Raw genomic sequence first — 21,009 nt, 5'->3', positions numbered from 1 at the left:
CTCTCCTGCAGGACTTCAGGGCAGCAGTGTCGGAGGCGGTGGGGGAGGATGGGGAACCTGTGGTGGAGGAACAGAGGCTGGGGGAGATACTGGGCATGCTCCCTGAGGTCTACACACTCCACAGCAACATCCTCACTGAGCTGGACTCACGCATCAGACAGTGGTGAGACATTCAGTACATTAAACACAGTGGGCATATTTATATATGCAGATTCAGTGCCTCTTTTTATATCCCTGCTGAAGACACCATTTTATAAAGATGCTTTTAATGTATGATTTCAATGTATGATTTAATTAGCTATTTTTTTTTAAATTTCTCTTTCCTCTTGTCTTTTAAAAATGATTTTATTTTATTATTTTATGATGTGAAGCACTTTGTTACTTGTATTAAAAAGTGCTATAGAAATAAAAGTATTATTATTATTATTATTATTATTATTATTATTATATGCACTCATAAATAAATCCCCACAGACTTGTAAACTCCATAGAAATGAAAAAGAATAGACAGTTCTGCATTTTAAACGCATCAAGTAGAATGATTGTAAATAGGATCCAACTGTATATTTTTGTATGCTTATTCATTCAGGAGCTCAGGAGGTATCGACAGGTTTCTCTGTCCGTAATTCAATAACTTACCTGTCAACTGTTATTCAATAACATACACTGTCTACCAATCCTCCAAACCTCAACATGATTCTATTCCCCATCACCAGGGAGGAGAGCCAGCGGGTGGTGGATGTGATCCTGTCTCGTCGGGAGGAGTTTGCTGGGTTTGCTACCTACATATCTGAGTATGACCGGAGCATGTCCCTACTGGCAGAGAGCTGCAAACTCAACCCTGCCTTTCATGACATTGTCAAGCAGTTTGAGGTAAGAGGCTATACTTAGTCTAAGCTTAGAAACTACTTATAAATGTGGAAGTCCTTTACCTAAAAACCCTATGTGAGTTTAGAGTGTGTTGATTTAAACTAACCTCTGGATATGCATGCTCAGAAGAATCAGTCCTGAGGTCATAGCCACTGTACCTGCCAGTCTGTAACAATGTCTTTATTCAGCCAGGAGTTCCCCGTTCCCTTTATATAGCAGCTTTAGTTTGTCAACCAGACTCCACTGGGAGTCAATGACCTTTCCAAACTCCTTCTATTCTGCTCTGCTCTCCTCTATGGGACTGACCTTTTCAACGTGCTACTCTCATGTTTTATACCTCTCAAAGACCAAACACAAACCTTTTTTGTAGTGTGGATCCTTTTATCTTGGCTGTCCACAGAAAGTAGTATCTGAGAGGATGTCATCCCTGGTTAAGGGGAATTGATGATGTGATCACCATATCCATCATGAAGAATACGTTACACAAACTTGTTTTGCACTACTCCATAGTAAGCAAAGGTCCCTATTGATGGTGATAGGAACCATTATTAACCAAGACAGATGATATAAAACATGCTCCTAGATAAGACCATCTGGATTCAGCCATGGATTTCTTATTTCCTCTCCAGGCCTGACTGGCCTATAGAATTGATTCAGTGCTCATTGCTCATATAGTGGAAGTCTCTCACATGCTCCAGGTCACCTTGCTTACCCTGTTAAGTCCTATTGATTGGTAATGATAGAGTTAGCAGTTTGACTTGGAAAATGATCGATAAATGCAGTATTTTAATATTAGAGTGGCCTTTGTGTTAAGTTTTTCCAATTAATCTACCAATTAGTTTCGGCTCTCATTGCTACTAAGATTGTACCCAAGACCACCCACAAATATGCATAGCACACCGTTTCTTGCATAGTCATGAGTTAGTGGTTCCTAGCCATATTTTGATGCGTAGTGATTGGTAGACAATGATTCTATGCATCTCAATAGTGATTAGGATTGCAACTGGACAAGGAAGGAACTGTCTCAGCTTATGAATATTCAGGAGCAGCTGCCCTCACCAGAGATACTGCGGCTCTACAGGACTATGATAGCACAGGCAATGTAGGTATCGCAGAGAGAAAGAGGGAGGGAGAGAGAGAGAGAGAGCAAGAGAGAGAGCAAGAGAGAGAGAGAGAGAGAGAGAGAGAGAGAGAGAGAGAGAGAGAGAGAGAGAGAGAGAGGAAGGACAAGAGAGACATTTGACTTTTATTTCAACCACTCTATAGATAAAAATTAAACATTATCACTAAATGTATTCAATTCCAGTGTGTAGCTCGAAGTTGAACACTTTGGGGAATGTTATGAATATGAATGTTATTTCTAGTTAAAAGCTTTTAACTAGGAAAAACATCCCCTCGTCCTGGCTTTGTAGTGGTTACATCAGAGACAGTAAGAGGTAATAAAGGTGTGATGTCTGCTGTGTGGTGTGAGAGGACTGCCAGGGGACTCCTTCTGTGTGACCTCCCTGTAATGAGACAGACAGGGCTCTCTGGGACAGCAGTTGGAACTCACGGGTCACAGCCAGAGTCACAGCCACACAGCTGAGAGGTACAGAAGTTTATCCTGCTATGGCAGTTTAGCCAATGATCAGTGCAGAAAGTGTTTTCCATAATGTCAGGTGACCATTTAGATGATTTCGTGACCTTGGTACTATAAGGTTCTATCTGCTCACCGTTCTGAGATATTGAACATCAAAGATCTTAGAACTGTTTTGTAGTGAATTCTTATTTCATAACCCATTAAGTTCCTCACCTTAAAGATACCTAAAAATTCGAAGTCAATTGTAAATCAGTTTTTTTAGGGGTTGCAATCGCAGCTAGAACCTTATAGTTCTGAAATGTCAATCTGGGTTTACTAATAAGGTTCTATCTGGCACAGAATGTTACAATTATTTCAATTTCAATGGAAAAGTACAGGTATTTAATTATTAAATAAAGAGAATACCTTTCCTTCTTTCTAATCACATCATCAAATCTATTAATTCATGTTCATCACACATTTGTTGAAGTGATAGTTCACTAAAATGACAAATACACTATATCCTATGGAGAACTAGCAACATTACTAAAGCTTAGCTCTGGATGACTAAACTTATATTTTTGTCTGGTCTCTGACATCCAAAGTCAGTAAACGACTTACTAGTTATCAATAAAATGTGGTACGTTTGTAATTGTAATGAAATACCACTTCTATGGAGGTTTTCTTATTGATATAGAATAAGACAAAAACAGTAATGCCTCTAAACATGTTATTTTTTACCCCTTTTCATGATACCCAATTGGTAGTTACAGCCTTGTCCCATCGCTGCAACTCCCGTGCAGACTCGGGAGAGGTGAAGTTCGAGAGCCATGCGTCCTCTGAAACATGACCCCGCCAAGCCGCACTGCTTCCTTAACCCGGAAGCCAGCCAAACCAATGTGTCGGAGGAAACACTGTACAGCTGGCGATTGAAGCCAGCATGCATGCGCCTGCCCGCCACAAGGAGTCGCTATAGCACGATGGGACAAGGACATCCCAGCCGGCCAAACCCTCCCCTAACCCGGACGATGCTGGGCCAATTGTGCGCCGCCTCATTGGTCTCCCGGTCCCGGCCGGCTGTGACACAGCCCAGGATCGAACCCAGATCTGTAGTGACGCCTCTAGCACTGATCAGTGCTTTAGACCACTGCACCACTCGGGAGGCCCTTAAACATGTTTTAAGGCACCTGTATTTATTTATTTTTACCATACGTTATGGCCATTCTTCTGAAAAAGTGGTGAAACAAATTAATGTAATTGCAAAAGAGGACCAGAACCGATATGAATAATCAAGGAGATGAGAAATGAATCGTTTTGAGAGAATTAGTATTTTTCAAGTCCTAGATCTCAGAACTATTTTGTGATGTCTTTCTCTTTCATGACTCAGTAAGTACAATACCTTACATACACATTTTATTTTATTGACCACCCAGCATTGTGTTATTGGACTGCAGATAAACCTTATAGCACCAAGTTCAAAAGTTTTTGCGCAGATAGAATTTTCTAATTTTCATTTTTTTTCATCGTGAAATGTACTTTTTCAAAAACCTGACATATCTCACATGTAAAGGACCACCTAAAGAGCAACTCTATGTGAATAACTAATTGCAGATATAACCTTATAGTACCAAGGTCTCGTACATTTTCGTATACTTTATATCTCTTCGTTAATGGTTAGATTTTTGTTCATTTTGTAAACTTAAAGGAGTTTGTCCTTAATCTTTTCCCTCTGCTCTCTTCTCTCTCTCTCTCTCTCTCTCTCTCTCTCTCTCTCTCTCTCTCTCTCTCTCTCTCTCTCTCTCTCTCTCTCTCTCTCTTTCTGTCTGTGAGGTAAGTGGAGGGTTAAGCTCTTTAAGCGTTGGTCCAGCAGTGTTGTATTGTGGGGTGTAATTTCATTGTGGATGTGGTGATGACAGTGATGAAGTAGCTATGCACTGTGATCAGATCACCATAGGACCTTAAAGGATAAAAGCCCCTCTTCAGCCAATTTGTTGTTTACTGTGCTGCTATATAGAGCGGCCAATGGTGTGTGTGTGTGTGTGTGTGTGTGTGTGTGTGTGTGTGTGTGTGTGTGTGTGTGTGTGTGTGTGTGTGTGTTTGAATGCTTGTGTGTGCCTGTGTGTGCCTGTGTGTGCCTGTGCGTGTGCCTGTGATGTTGATGTGATATTGAATGCTTGTGTTGGTGTTTGTGCCTAGGTGTTTGTGTTCCCTTGAGAAGGAAACACAGCAGGAGGAGAGTGTGTGTGTGTGTGAGATGCAGCAGGTGCACAGAGAGAGATAAAGACAGTGTGATAAATCCCAGTATAGGCAGCTGAGTAATGAGGCAGACACAAGCTAATTGGAGATGCAGCCTCCTTTACAACTGCCCAATTAGATCAGCTGTGTGTGCAGCTAGCGAATCAGCTCGCCTTGTGTGTGTGTGTGTGTGTGTGTGTGTGTGTGTGTGTGTGTGTGTGTGTGTGTGTATGCTGGCATGTGCAGGCACTGGATCACAATTTACATGAACAAGCGACACTTGAGGAGCTGGTGTTCTGTCAGGGAGAGGTTTTAATGATGGGATGTTTTTATTGAAAAGGGAGGGGAAAACTGAAGGGTAATCCAAAGCAAGAGAGAGGAAACCACACAGAGCTAATGTAAGGTGCCTTTAGAGAGACCCTTATGGAAAAACCACATGAATTTCACATGTGATTACATGTGATTTTATGTGAAGTTAATGTGATAACATGTGACATCATATAAAGCAACATGTGATAACATGAAACTACACGTGATAACATTTGAGCACATGTGAAAGCATGAGTTGCCTGTCTTACAGAACACAGAGGGTGTTCTTTAACGGAAGCCTCTCCAACATAATCCAGGTAGAATCAGGAATTCCCCAGGGCAGCTGTCTAGGCCCCTTACTTTTTTCAATCTTTACTAATGACATGCCACTGGCCTTGAGTAAAGCCAGTGTGGCTCTGTATGTGGATGACTCAACAGTATGCACGTCAGCTACTACAGCGAGTGAAATCACTGCAACACTTAACAAAGAGCTGCAATTAGTTTCAGAATGGGTGGCAAGGAAAAAATTTGTCCTAAGTATTTCAAAAACTAAGAGCATTGTATTTGGGACAAATCATTCACTAAACCCTAAACCTCAACTGAGTGTTGTAATAAATTATGTGGAAATTGAGCAAATTGAGGTGACTAAACTGCTTGGAGTAACCCTGGATTGTAAACTGTCATGGTCAAAACATGTTGATACAACAGTAGCGAAGACGGGGAGAGGTCTGTCTGTAATAAAGCGCAGCTCTGCCTTTTTAACAACACTATTAACAAGGCAGGTCCTACAGGCTCTATTTTTGTCGCACCTGGACTACTGTTCAGTCGTGTGGTCAAGTGCCACAAAGACGGACCTCTGAAAATTACAATTGGCTCAGAACAGGGCAGCACGGCTGGCCCTTAAATGTACACAGAGAGCTAACATGAATAATATGCATGTAAGTCTCTCATGGCTTAAAGTGGAGGAGAGATTGACTTCATCATTACTAGTTTTTGTAAGAAGTGTTGACGTAATGAATGCACCGAGGTTTCTGTTTAAACTACTAGCACACATCTCGGGCACCCATGTATACCCCCACAAGACATGCTACCAAATGTCTCTTCACAATACCCAAGTCAAGAACAGACTATGGGAGGCGCACAGTACTACAGTGGGGGAAAAAAGTATTTAGTCAGCCACCAATTGTGCAAGTTCTCGCACTTAAAAAGATGAGAGAGGCCTGTAATTTTCATCATAGGTACATGTCAACTATGACAGACAAATTGAGAAATAAAATTCCAGAAAATCACATTGTAGGATTTTTAATGAATTTATTTGCAAATTATGGTGGAAAATAAGTATTTGGTCACCTACAAACAAGCAAGATTTCTGGCTCTCACAGACCTGTAACTTCTTCTTTAAGAGGCTCCTCTGTCCTCCACTCGTTACCTGTATTAATGGCACCTGTTTGAACTTGTTATCAGTATAAAAGACACCTGTCCACAACCTCAAACAGTCACACTCCAAACTCCACTATGGCCAAGACCAAAGAGCTGTCAAAGGACACCAGAAACAAAATTGTAGACCTGCACCAGGCTGGGAAGACTGAATCTGCAATATGTAAGCAGCTTGGTTTGAAGAAATCAACTGTGGGAGCAATTATTAGGAAATGGAAGACATACAAGACCACTGATAATCTCCCTCGATCTGGGGCTCCACGTAAGATCTCACCCCGTGGGGTCAAAATGATCACAAGAACGGTGAGCAAAAATCCCAGAACCACACAGGGGGACCTAGTGAATGACCTGCAGAGAGCTGGGACCAAAGTAACAAAGCCTACCATCAGTAACACACTACGCCGCCAGGGACTCAAATCCTGCAGTGCCAGACGTGTCCCCCTGCTTAAGCCAGTACATGTCCAGGCCCGTCTGAAGTTTGCTAGAGTGCATTTGGATGATCCAGAAGAGGATTGGGAGAATGTCATATGGTCAGATGAAACCAAAATAGAACTTTTTGGTAAAAACTCAACTCGTCGTGTTTGGAGGACAAAGAATGCTGAGTTGCATCCAAAGAACACCATACCTACTGTGAAGCATGGGGGTGGAAACATCATGCTTTGGGGCTGTTTTTCTGCAGAGGGACCAGGACGACTGATCCGTGTAAAGGAAAGAATGAATGGGGCCATGTATCGTGAGATTTTGAGTGAAAACCTCCTTCCATCAGCAAGGGCATTGAAGATGAAACGTGGCTGGGTCTTTCAGCATGACAATGATCCCAAACACACCGCCCGGGCAACGAAGGAGTGGCTTCGTAAGAAGCATTTCAAGGTCCTGGAGTGGCCTAGCCAGTCTCCAGATCTCAACCCCATAGAAAATCTTTGGAGGGAGTTGAAAGTCCGTGTTGCCCAGCGACAGCCCCAAAACATCACTGCTCTAGAGGAGATCTGCATGGAGGAATGGGCCAAAATACCAGCAACAGTGTGTGAAAACCTTATGAAGACTTACAGAAAACGTTTGACCTGTGTCATTGCCAACAAAGGGTATATAACAAAGTATTGAGCAACTTTTGCTATTGACCAAATACTTATTTTCCACCATAATTTGCAAATAAATTCATAAAAAATCCTACAATGTGATTTTCTGGAATAAAATGTATCATTTTGTCTGTCATAGTTGACGTGTACCTATGATGAAAATTACAGGTCTCTCTCATCTTTTTAAGTGGGAGAACTTGCACAATTGGTGGCTGACTAAATACTTTTTCCCCCCACTTTATATAGAGCTATGGCTACATGGAACTCATTTCCACACCAGGTAACTGATGCAAGCAGTAGAATCAAATTTTAAAAAATGAATAAAAATACACCTTATGGAACAGTGGGGACTGTGAAGAGACACGTGCAGGCACAGACACACATACACATGATAAGACACGCACTCTACACACGTACACATGGATGTTGTATTGTAAATATGTGATAGTGTAGTAGTGGCCTGAGGGAACACACTAAATGTATTGGGTAAATTGTTATGAAATGTAATGCCATGTAATATTTTAAACTGTATATAACTGCCTTAATGTTGCTGGACCCTAGGAAGAGTAGCTGCTGCAAAATTATTATCTCATGTGAAATAAATGTGACAACATGGGGTTGCAAAATTGCAACATATGTCAAGGCGTCAGTGTAATGCGGTAGGCGAAGTCAGGCGCAGGACACAGAGCTAATCAAAAGGTGTACTTTACTCGTAGGTAAAAGAATGAACAACAACCTCCACGCAGGGAGGGAATAGGGGCAGCCTCGGCTGAATCCATGACAGTACCCCCCCCCTTGACGCGCGGCTCCAACCGTGCGCCGACCCCGGCCTCGGGGACGGCCAGGAGGACGCGGAGCAGGGCGGGTCGGATGACTCTGGTGGAAATCCCTCTAAATGGAGGGATCGAGGATGTCTCTCCTAGGGACCCAGCACCGTTCCTCCGGACCGTACCCCTCCCACTCCACGAGATACTGCAGGCCCCCCACCCGACGCCTCGAATCCAAGATGGAACGGACCGAGTACGCCGGAGCCCCCTCGATGTCCAGTGGGGGCGGAGGAACCTCCCGTACCTCAGACTCCTGGAGTGGACCAGCTGACCACTCCCCCTGCTGGTCCTGGCAATAGGACCTCAGAAACCTACCCACATCCTGGTTAACTCTTTCCACCTGCCCATTACTCTCGGGGTGAAAACCTGAGGTAAGGCTAATCGAGACCCCCAGACGTTCCATGAATGTCCTCCAGACCCTTGAGGTGAACTGGGGACCCGGATCCGACACAATATCCTCAGGTACCCCGTAGTGCCGGAAGACGTGTGTAAACAGGGGCTCAGCAGTTTGTAGGGCTGTAGGGAGACCTGGCATAGGAATGAGACGGCAGGACTTCGAAAAGCGATCCACAACGACCAGGATCGTGGTGTTCCCTTGTGAGGGGGGAAGGTCCGTCACAAAATCCACCGATAGGTGGGACCACGGCCGTTGTGGAACGGGTAGGGTTTGTAATTTCCCTCTGGGCAGGTGTCTAGGTGCCTTACACTGGGCACACACCGAGCAGGAGGAAACATAAACTCTCACGTCCTTGGCTAAAGTGGGCCACCAGTACTTCCCACTAAGACAGTGCACTGTCCGACCGATGCCAGGATGACCAGAGGAGGGTGACGTGTGAGCCCAATAGATAAATCGATCACGAACCCCGAGCGGCACGTACATCCGACCCTCTGGACACTGGGGGGGAGTGGGCTCGGTACGTAACGCCCGCTCGATGTCCGCGTCAACCTCCCACACCACCGGTGCCACCAGACACGACGCCGGGAGTATGGGAGTGGGCTCAATGGACCTCTCCTCTGTGTCATACAGTCGGGACAGGGCGTCTGCCTTAGCGTTCTGGGAACCTGGTCTGTAAGTGAGAGTAAACACAAAACGAGTGAAGAACATGGCCCACCTTGCCTGACGAGGGTTCAGCCTCCTCGCTGCCTGGATGTACTCCAGATTACGATGGTCAGTCAAAATTAGAAAAGGGTGTTTAGCCCCCTCAAGCCAATGCCTCCACACTTTCAGAGCTTGAACCACAGCTAACAGCTCCCGGTCCCCCACATCATAATTGCGCTCCGCCGGACTGAGCTTCATAGAAAAGAAAGCACAGGGGCGGAGTTTTGGTGGCGTACCCGAGCGCTGAGACAGTACAGCTCCAATCTCAGCCTCGGATGCATCCACCTCAACCTGGAATGCCAAGGAAGGATCCGGATGAGCCAGCACCGGAGCCAAAGTAAACAGGTCCTTCAGATGCCCAAAAGCCCTGTCCGCCTCAGCTGACCACTGTAGACACACCGGTCCTCCCTTTAGCAAGGAGGTAATGGGAGCTGCTACCTGACCAAAGCCCCGGATAAACCTCCGGTAGTAATTGGCAAATCCCAAGAATCGCTGCACCTCCTTCACCGTGGTTGGAGTCGGCCAATTACGCACGGCCGAAATGCGGTCAATCTCCATCTCCACACCTGACACGGACAGGCGGTGTCCGAGGAAGGAGATGGACTCTTGGAAGAACAGACATTTCTCCGCCTTCACATACAGATCATGCTCCAACAGTCTACCAAGCACCTGACACACCAGGGACACATGCTCGGCCCGTGTAGCGGAGTATATGAGAATGTCATCAATATACACCACTACACCCTGTCCATGCAGGTCCTTGAAAATCTCATCAACAAAAGATTGGAAGACTGAAGGAGCATTCATCAAACCGTATGGCATGACGAGGTACTCATAGTGCCCCGAGGTGGTACTAAATGACGTCTTCCACTCATCTCCCTCCCGGATACGCACCTGGATCTACGCGCTCCTGAGATCCAATTTCATGAAGAAGCGCGCCCCGTGCAATGACTCCATCATACTCGCAATCAGAGGTAATGGATAGCTGGATTTTACAGTGATCTGATTTAGACCACGGTAGTCAATGCACGGGCGTAAGCCACCATCCTTTTTTTGTTGTTGGGGCATATTATTCTGTTTTACTGTTACTCCTTAATCACTATAATAAATATAGTAGCTTTCTTGAGTGTATTTTTATCAAAGCTGAGATTTACTTTGAAGTCCAAAGTGTAGGCATAGCAGGAAGCTCGGAATGCCGTTAACCAACAGGTTGTGTGTTCAAATCCTGGTGAGAGATGTTAAATAATAGTTACTGTGTATATATCAACATGCACAATGTAATCATGTGTGTCAAATATGTCAGTTGAAAAAACTGCGACTGCGTGATATTCTGGGGACATCCTAACAGCTCATTTTTGTTTGCAGGGCACCACCTGGGAAATCTTGTGTGAGAAATATCCACGTGAAACTTCATGTGAAATATCATCACATGTGAAGTATTCCTAAACCACATGATTTCACATGTGAAATCATGTGGTTTTTCCATAAGAGGAGAAAATGGAATAAGAGAAAAGGAGAGTGAAACAGAGACAAAGAGAGAAAGAGAATTTAGGGAGCTGAGTTAGCTGATTAGAGGTGGGGGGGGGTTGACACTAGAATCCTGGTTCCAAGTCGTTGCTCTATTTTTACTCTGTTCCTCAAGGCTCCATCTCTGATAATGAAGACAAAGGTTGGTGTGTGTTGGCTCTTAATCCTCCCCTTTATAGGGCCAGCAATATTATCTCACCAGCCATGTGTGTGTGTCCGTACATTTGTGAGTGTGCATGCATGTGTGTGTGTGCTTGCATGCGTGTTTGAGTGTTTGTTTGCATGTGAGTGTTTGCGTGCGTACGTGTGTGTGTGCGTTCCACAGTAACCCAGTGTAAATGAAGGGATGGTTCTTTCAGTCCCGCGGGGTGTTATCTCTTCCTCTCTAATGAGGAATGGGGCTAAATTGGATTAGGAGACTCCTCAGTCAGAGCTGATGTGTGGATCTGCTCTGGTCCCTTTGTATTATAGACCCTCTCTGGGACTGGGAATACATGTCCGTCAGACACAATTAGCCCGTGATAGATTTCTTTTAGATATCGCTCTTATCCTCTTTCTCGTTTTAAGGGATTCCATAAGGCAGAAGAATAGAGACAGTTCAGGGTTTGTGTGGTGAGGAGATTTGGAGTGGTCAGGTTGGTGGTCAAACGTTCTGCCAAGGTTATCTCATTATTCCTTTTGTCATCTATGACTTTGAATTGCACAATTTCAACAGAGGTCACTCAGGTTGAGAGTGTGTATTTTCCACAGTCATGCATGCAAGTGTGTATTAACCTGACAATGTGTTTATGTGTGCAGAAGCAAGGTCCAGATGGAGTTCAGGTCCAATTGAAGCACCAGCTGCTGCAGGTCATTGTGAGAGTCCTCCAGTACCGCATGTTGCTCACAGGTATCCGACACACACCTCATAATGTACTATTACAGTATTGTAATACTAACTTTAATGTGTGTACCCTATCTTGGCTCTTGACCTTGAATAGTGTTATTTGGCATTCTACACATTATGAATCTGTTTATGTTTTTGACTAATTTGTCTGTTTGTGCCATTATTTTTTTTCTAGATTACTTAAACAACCTCTCCCCTGATTCTACAGAATATGAGGATACACAAGGTATAGTCTTTCTCTGCTTTATAAGAATTGCTGTAGTTTCTTCTATACACGCCAACAGTTGTTTCTTCAGCAGTCACACACACACACACACACACACACACACACACACACACACACACACACACACACACACACACACACACACACACACACACATACACACACGCACACACACACTGACTTAGATACAATATCATAGGTTAGTTGTTTAGGCCCAAACATGGCAGTGTTTAAACCCTGCATATTCATGGATATTAACCCTTTATATCTCTCCCTCTGTGTTCCAGCTGCCTTAGTCATCGTTTCAGAGGTGGCAGACCAGGCTAATGAAAATCTCAAGCAAGGGGTAAATCGGTGTGTCTGTATGGGTGTTTCTGTGTTTATTTCAGACTACTGTGTACATGTGCTCATACACGTGTTTGCTAGAGGTATGCATGTGCAGTATGTACAAACTTGGAGTGTGAACTTGCAAGTGTGGAGACAGCTCACATTTTCCCTGTGTAAATCCTTCTTGGTTCCGGATGACAACACTATTGGGAGTGAAACCACATCAGTGATCTTGGAGAGGCCTGTCTCTCTGCTCTCACTGGGCTCTGTTGCCTATTGATTAATGTTAGGGCGAGGAAACATGATGTCATCGAAAGAAAGGACATTACTTACATTGTAGAGCACACACACACCCTCACACAGATCATCCTAAAATACAGCATCTATCCCCTGTCTCTCACAGCCACACAGATCATCCTAAGATACAGCATCTATCCCCTGTCTCTCACAGCCACACAGATCATCCTAAGATACAGCATCTATCCCTGTCTCTCACAGCCACACAGATCATCCTAAGATACAGCATCTATCCCCTGTCTCTCACAGCCACACAGATCATCCTAAGATATAGCATCTATCCCCTGTCTCTCACAGCCACACAGATCATCCTAAAATAGAGCATATATCCCCTGTCTCTCACAGCCACACAGATCATCCTAAAATAGAGCATATATCCCCTGTCTCTCACAGCCACACAGATCATCCTAAGATATAGCATCTATCCCCTGTCTCTCACAGCCACACAGATCATCCTAAAATATAGCATATATCCCCTGTCTCTCACAGCCACACAGATCATCCTAAGATAGAGCATATATCCCCTGTCTCTCACAGCCACACAGATCATCCTAAAATAACTATAATTTATACAGTCATTTGGGGTATTATCAACAGTAAAATACTCTGAGATGTTTTACTGCAGCAAACTGTAAATTATGGTGCATTGTGGGAAAATGTTGTGGGCTCCTTTCGAAATTGCTGTATTTCGAAAGGAAAACCTTTTGACCGCTAGTGGATGCATGGTATTGTTGTTTCTGGCTCATTAACATATTTGAGGATTACCTTGTTAGAGGCTATATTTGTTGCACCTGTGAGTGAGAATGCTCTACCAATTTAACTCCTATGTGGTTATAATGCTTAATCAATAAAACATTTATAGGGGACAGATTGGAGTGGCAGAAAGTCTTAAACCTTAAATGGTTGAGCATTTTGCCATGTCTGTTTTGGTCTGTAGTCGCTGACAGTTTGGAAGCCTTTGTTAAGGCCTCTAGAAGTGCCATCAAATATTAATTAATATGCTGTAATGTGTAAACACTTTACCTAGCAGCCAACCTCCTTGCACCAATCCCTTGTAATTACAGCAAAATACTGTGAAATACAAATGCCTCCCCTCAATTAATTTTAATTAATTCATCCATTCATTCCGATTACGGTAGCATTGACCTTTTTACAGTATTATAAAGTCCATTTTAGGGTATTGTACTGTGTGTCTTTACACTGTACTTTCTTTGATACTGTATTTATATTACAGTAGTTGTACTGTAATATGAAATACAGAATTTTACTTGCCACCGAACTGCCTGTAAGCTACTGTCATACAGTCAATTTCAGGGTAACCCCTTCACACACACACACACACACAAACACACACACACTATCTCTTCCACTCCTATTCAGTTTCCAGCAGCACATCCAATTCCTCCGCCATCCCTCTCATTCACAAGAACAGTTTCTCTCTTTACCCATCTCTCATAAGAAAATCCCTCCCTTTCTCACTCTCCTCTCTTGTCCCTCTCTCTCCCTGTCTCTCTGGCACACAGGAGAACTTGCTGCGGCTGGTCCACATTGAGTACAGTGTCAGAGGCAAGAGAGATCTACTCAAGCCAGGAAGGGTGAGACCAGTCTGCCTCTCTCTCTCTCTCTCTCTCTCTCTCTCTCTCTCTCTCTCTCTCTCTCTCTCTCTCTCTCTCTCTCTCTCCCTCTCTCTTTCTCTCTCTCTCTCTCTCTCTCTCTCTCGCTCGCTCGCTCGCTCTCTCTCTCTCTCTCAACAGTGTTACTCTGTTCAACAAACATAACATCAACACTGAATAATACCAATCTCAGACCGTGGCCTTCTAGAAATCCCACACGGGATCTAAAAGCCCACTGCTAGTACAGTACAGGCAGTCCTCTTGCTAACATGTTCTCTATTTCTGTGTGTTTGCAGGTGTTTGTGAAGGAAGGCACTCTAATGAAAGTTTCGAGGAAAAGTAGACAGCCCAGACACCTGTTTCTGGTAACTATTACCTGTCTACTAACTACTATCCTCTTCTTGTGCCATTCAAACTTTCACTATCTAATATTTCAGTATCACACATGGTGGTTATTCTGATCATGGAAGGGTGGGGTCTCATCCAAGTTCTCTGGATACTGTTGTGGCTGGTAGAGGCAATCAGATGTAGATGGAAACAGGACGAGGCAGAGAGTCAAAGGGAGGAGGCAGAGGGCGGCAGAATGTAGAGGCAGGCAGAGGAAGGAGGACAAGGCCACAGGGCCACACCTAGGGTTGCAAAATTCCAGGAACTTTAAATAAATTCCCTGGTTTTCCCAAAATAACAGTTGGAGGATTCCGGATTTACTGCTTATTCCCTCCTGAGAAAACCAGGGAATGTATTAAAAGTTCAGAGAAATTGACAACCCTACCCCCACCATACACAGCCAGGTGCCTCCCTCTCTCAGGGCTTGTTTTCGAGGGCCCTGCTTCCTCACAGGATGTTTGGTGTGGGTCACTGGATGCTGGCTTCCTGTGCAGTGAGGGTACTGACATGGCTGCAAAGGCCAGACACTCTGTAGACTGGGGGAGGGACATAAAAACAAAGTCTTAAGGAAGTAGATGGTAGAAAGAAGAAAAGGGTATCATATATTATTGTGACATTTACTAGTATGTACTTTGTATTAAGTAAGTAAAACAACGTGTGTTCATTTTAGAATCTGCATTATATGAACACAACCCAGCTAGCACATTTCGTTCCTTGGAAGTTGTGGGAATGTATGTTTTTGGTTTCACATGGGTTGTGGGAACGACGCCATATGTTTCTTGGAACATTCTGAAAATATGAATTTAAATAGAACCATAAGGAAACCTGTAGGAAACTTGTGTTGAAATTCCCACAGAAGAACATTGTTTCTTAACGTTCTCTGAACTAATTGAGAACATTCCCAATGTGAAACCAGTTGGAGAATGTTCCTAGAACATTACCAACATTTTTATTAAATGTAACCATGTTTGAAATTTTAGGAAACGTTCTGTTAAAGTAATGAAATACCAAGAAAATAACATTATTTTGTCAAGTTCCTTAAATGTGCTGAGAATGTTCTAAAGCCAAGCAACTATCCTGCACTATTCCCAGAAAGTTGTGGGAAGGTTGTATGCAAAATAACCATAGGACAACCACGCTCTCACCAAGCTATAAGAAACATGGTTCTCAGAACGTTATGTGCTAGCTGGGAACACTCTCTTTGAGGAGCCATTCTCTTTCTCTGCTTCCTTTTCCAACCAGTGTCTTATCGTCTTCATGTCTCTCTCTCCCTGTGTCTCTCAACTGGGTTGTATATGAGTGATGGTTGAGAGACTGATGTGTGTGAGTAACTGGGTAGCTCCTCTGGAGTAGATGGCTGGAGAGGGGCAGCAGGTATAATGTATGGCCTTTAAGGAAAATGAGTCCAAACAGAGATGATGAAAGCCATCACTCACTTAGTGACACTGAGGAGCAGCGCTCAACAACCGTCAAAGCACTGTCATGCTAACCAGAGGAAAGTCTTAGAGAGGAGAGAGCCGTGAGTGAAGGGATTAGGGGAGGATGGAGAAGAGAGAGGGACTGTCACAGGAGGGAAGAAACAGGTTAAGTACTTGAAGCAGAAGAGAGGAAGAGAAACGTGTTGGGAAATTGAATGTGCAGTAGTTGGGCATCTAATGCATGGTTAAAATGGACTTTCTAGGTTGTACTTGGTAGACATCTCTTAGTCTGTAATGTGTGCTGCTGAGAGTGAGTGTGTGAGCCTGGGGCAGGGTGGGGTGGGCCTGCAGTGTGAACACCACTAAATCAAATCAAATCAAATTTGATTGGTCACATACACATATTTAGCAGATGTTATTGCGGTTGTAGCGAAATGCTTGTGTTCCTAGCTCCAACAGTGCAGTAGTATCTAACAATTCACAACAATACACACAAATCTAAAAGTAAAAGAATGGAATTAAGAAATACATCATTAGGACGAGCAATGTCGGAGTGGCATTGACTAGAATACAGTAGATTACAGGATATACATATGAAATTAGTAAAACAGTATGTAAACATTATTAAAGTGACTGGTGTTCCATTATTGAAGTGGCCAGTGATTATATGTCTATGTACATAGGGCAGCAGCCTCTAAGTGCAGGATTGAGTAACCGGGTGGTAGCCGGTTTAACAGTCTGATGGCCTTGAGATCGAAGCTGTTTTTCAGTCTCTCGGTCCCAGCTTTGATGCACCTGTACTGACCTCGCCTTCTGGATGATAGCGGGGTGAACAGGCCGTGACTCGGGTGGTTGATGTCCTTGATTATCTTTTTGGCCTTCCTGTAACATCGGGTGCTGTAGGTGTCCTGGAGGGCAGGCAGTGTGTCCCCGGTGATGCATTGGGCAGACCGCACCACTCTCTGGAGAGCCATGCGGTTGCGGGTGGTGCAGTTGCCATACCAGGCGGTGATACAGCCCGACAGGATGCTCTCAATTGTGCATTTGTAAAAGTTTGTGAGGGTCTTAGGGGCCAAGCCAAATTTCTTCAGCCTCTTGAGGCTGTTGCGCCTTCTTCACCACACTGTCTGTGTGGGTGGACCATTTCAGATTGTCATTGATGTGTTAGACGAGGAACTTAAAGCTTTTCATCTTCTCCACTGCGGTCCCGTCGATGTAGATGGGGGCGAGCTCCCTCTGCTGTCTCCTGAAGTCCACGATCAGCTCCTTCTTTTTGTTGATGTTGAGGGAGAGGTTATTTTCCTGGCACCACTCCGCCAGGGCCCTCACCTCCTCCCTGTAGGCTGTCTCGTTACAGTCAGGACTGGAGGGTCACATGCTGTTTTGTCCCTGTTGAGCTTGTTTTGTTGTTGTGGTGGTGGCTGGTTCCAGGGCCTCCACCCAGACCAGGCAGTTTCTCAGAGCAGCTGGGAGCTGGAAGGGACCAATGGAGAATTCCTGGATGCTGCCTTATGGGCCACGGATGTTTAGAGCACACATGATGTGTGACCAATGATGTCACTGCTTTTGTCCCACTCTAAATAAGGCCCTCCAACACAATAGGCTGAAGTATGTTCTGAGGATTACAATACATTGGGTGTGATAAGCAGATAAACTATCATATAGCCTTTGTTGTGTGTTACATGGGAATGGCTGGTTTGAGGCGTTAACGTTTGAATGTGTGAATAATATGAAACGAAATCAAAATATTTTTTGGGCGATCCAGGAGGTTCCACATTAATTGCTATAAAGTCCTCCTCCAGTCTCCTTTTCACCTCATTTAACACCTGATTTTCTTAACAAAAGGCACATCTCAATAGGTGGTCCAGGTATCCTCATGACATGGCACAAGTTCCTCATTTGTTCTCTATTACTCCTCTATTGTTTGCAGTTGTGGCTAAAAAACACTATTTTGCTTAAAACATATTTTGTTTACCCTTTAGTGTGTGTACTTTACTGTATTTATACTTGGGATGTCACTTTTCAACAGGAAAAGTTCAAAAATCACTAGAGGACGTCTTTAAGTTTATAGTGCCCCCTTGTGGCAGTTGTGTTATTCTAATGTGAAATTCCCTTTGAAGGAGATGAGGGCTGTGTTTCCAATCTCTACCCTTCTCCAGAAGTGTGTTCTTGTTCACTCCCCCTCATGCATTTAAAAGCATTGGATTGGATGCAAGCATGGCTGGAGGGAGTATTCCTCACACCAGTCCATTCCTTTCAAATCCATTAAGGAATTTATACGAGCACACACTTCAGGAGAAGGGTAGAGAACCGGAATGTAGCCATACATTTCAGGCTGGCAGTCAGGCTGTACATTCACACATACGGCTATGAGAGTAACCATACCCTTGTCCCTCTGTTTCTGTCTCCACCAGATGAATGATGTGATGTTGTACACCTATCCTCAGCAAGATGGTAAATACAGGCTGAAGAACACTCTCTATCTGTCTGGGATGAAGGTGAGTCTCTCCCTCTCCCACTGAGATGACCTTCCATGACCACCCCTCACCCCTGACCTATGGCTTTGTCAACACGTCTGTCTGTCTGTCTGTCTGTCTGTCTGTCTGTCTGTCTGTCTGTATGTCTGTCTGTATGTCTGTCTGTGTGCTGACTGCTGTGCTGTGTGTCCTGTTCTCCCAGGTCAGTATACCCGTCATAGACAACATGCTCAATGCCCTGAGGATCGAGGTATCTGATGTCAGCATCACCTTGTCAGCCAGGTAAGTCAGAGCAGAGGACATCTGTCTGGGGCTTTGTACCAGTCTTGTCCATTGGTTACATACAATATATGTATTTGAATACAGTACATATACTGCATGTGTATGTACACATGTATATGTCTAATAATGTGTACAGCCTTAACACATCTGTTTCTGTATCCCTAGCTCCTGTGGTGAGAGGGAGGACTGGTTCCACACGCTGAGTCGGGCCATAGCAGACCATGCTGCAGGCCTGTGTACCTTCGGTGGCCCCTGCAGTGAGGTAATGAGTTAACCACTGAATGACACTCATGACAGGACATACCATTAAAGCTCACTTGTATACAATTTAACATATTACATTTATAAAATGCAAAATAGGTTGTTAACGTTGTTGTAACATTGTTGTTGTGTAGTTGTAACATTGTTGTAACGTTGTAACGTTGATGTATTGTTTTATAATGTTGTTGTAACGTTGTTGTGACGTTGTGTTCCCATGCAGGCACGTGAGAAGCTGTGGATGGCCCTGGGGGAGGCTGCTCCAGTGCTGGTGCCCGTGACTCATGTGATGATGTGTATGAGCTGTACCTCCGACTTCAGCCTAACCCTGAGACGCCACCACTGCAACGCCTGTGGGAAGGTGAGACACACACACAGGCCTTACTGTAGGAGTCCGTCAATCATACTGCTGTCATAGGAGCCTCTCACTCATACTGACCCCAGCCCAACCCACTGTTTTACATTATCCTGGCTGAAAAAAAGAAGAGTAGCCCTTTTAGTATTTTGACTACTTGATCTCCAATACTCCTTAAATCAGAGGTCCTCTCGCTCCACCTTCACACCTGTTCTCTCTCTCTCCACACCCAGGTGGTGTGTCGTGCCTGCTCCAGGAACAGGTATCCTCTGAAATACCTCAAAGACAGGATGGCCAAAGTGTGTGACCACTGCTACACTGAGCTCAGGAAGAGAGGTGGCAGTATCTCAGGGGCGTGTGGCAACTCCAGCCCCTGCCCCCAGCGGGCCAGCCGGCCCCTCTCAGCTGTTTTCCAGAGCTTCCAGCCCCCAAGCCTGTGGAGGAGCAGGAAGAGCACCTCTTCACTCAACCAGGTCCGCAATATTCATCACCTTTGACCTTTATCAGTGTAGTTTTGTAGTTCTGCTCTGATGCAGGATTCTATGGTATGCCCTGCTAACTCCCTGATGTTGACCTCTGACCTATGTTGCAGGTAGAGTTGGGGGCTGAGGGCTCGGCTGTGAGTGGCAGCCTGCAGCGCCGTAAGAAGAGCAAGAGGAAGTGGAAGAGGCTGTGGTTTCTCCTCAAAGACAAGGTGCTCTACACCTTCACAGCACGTGAGGTGAGGGGGCACAGAGTCTCCCACACCAGCCCCAAACACACACACACACACACACACACACACACACACACACACACACACACACACACACACATACGTACACACACGTGAGCACGCACCCTCAATATACTCACAATATGCCCCTACTGTACTCGACTCTTTTAAAAGCTTCTACATAGTCTCTCCTGATCCTGAGAAATTATGTGCTCTCTCTCTCTCTCTCTCTCTCTCTCTCTCTCTCTCTCTCTCTCTCTCTCTCTCTCTCTCTCTCTCTCTCTCTCTCTCTCTCTCTCTCTCTCTCTCTCTCTCTCTCTCTCTCTCTCTCTCTCTCTCTCTCTCTCTCTCTCTCTCTCTCTCTCTCTCTCTCTTTGTACTGTTTATTGTGTTTTTTTTAGCTTTGTAGCTAGCTACCATTTAGAATATGCAGTATCATTAACTTAAATCATAAATACAAGTGTGTGTTAGGTTCCTTGCTTCTCAAAATTCTGTAGAAACATCATTGGTATATACAGCTGAGTATGTGACTTGTCCCTTATACATTTTCTTACCTCACTCTCTTCTGTCTATCTCTCTCTCTCTCTCTCTGTCTCTCAACACAGGACAAGATGGCATCTGAGAGTCTGCCCCTGCAGGGTTTCACAGTGAAGCTGACAGAGAGGCCGGAGGGAGAGGAGAGCTCCAACGTGTTTCAGCTCTACCACAACAAGACACTATACTACACTTTTAGAGCAGACGATCAGCATACTGCCCGCAGGTCAGGCTACACACACACACACACAGACAGACACACACACACACACACGCACACACATCTACAGTGTTCA

General features: G+C 44.6%; 1 protein-coding gene across 1 annotated transcript in view; it reads left to right on the top strand.

Moving 5' to 3' along the window:
* Positions 1-21,009, top strand: part of LOC311133933 (FYVE, RhoGEF and PH domain-containing protein 5-like) — a 54,605-nt gene that overhangs the window by 31,708 nt on the left and 1,888 nt on the right. Inside the window, exons 6-19 of the mRNA XM_084167555.1 lie at positions 12-163; positions 717-873; positions 11,737-11,827; positions 12,000-12,050; positions 12,338-12,396; positions 14,198-14,269; positions 14,584-14,652; positions 18,507-18,590; positions 18,772-18,851; positions 19,017-19,113; positions 19,333-19,470; positions 19,698-19,937; positions 20,057-20,185; positions 20,785-20,939. Of these exons, the coding sequence (XP_084023681.1) occupies positions 12-163; positions 717-873; positions 11,737-11,827; positions 12,000-12,050; positions 12,338-12,396; positions 14,198-14,269; positions 14,584-14,652; positions 18,507-18,590; positions 18,772-18,851; positions 19,017-19,113; positions 19,333-19,470; positions 19,698-19,937; positions 20,057-20,185; positions 20,785-20,939 (1,574 nt within the window). The remainder of the gene's footprint in view (positions 1-11; positions 164-716; positions 874-11,736; positions 11,828-11,999; positions 12,051-12,337; positions 12,397-14,197; positions 14,270-14,583; positions 14,653-18,506; positions 18,591-18,771; positions 18,852-19,016; positions 19,114-19,332; positions 19,471-19,697; positions 19,938-20,056; positions 20,186-20,784; positions 20,940-21,009) is intronic.

This window comes from Coregonus lavaretus, assembly GCF_964263955.1.
Source record: "Coregonus lavaretus genome assembly, chromosome: 8".
Taxonomy (NCBI): domain Eukaryota; kingdom Metazoa; phylum Chordata; class Actinopteri; order Salmoniformes; family Salmonidae; genus Coregonus; species Coregonus lavaretus.
Note: the sequence above shows the minus strand (reverse complement) of the source record. Positions and strands in the feature narration are given on the sequence as shown.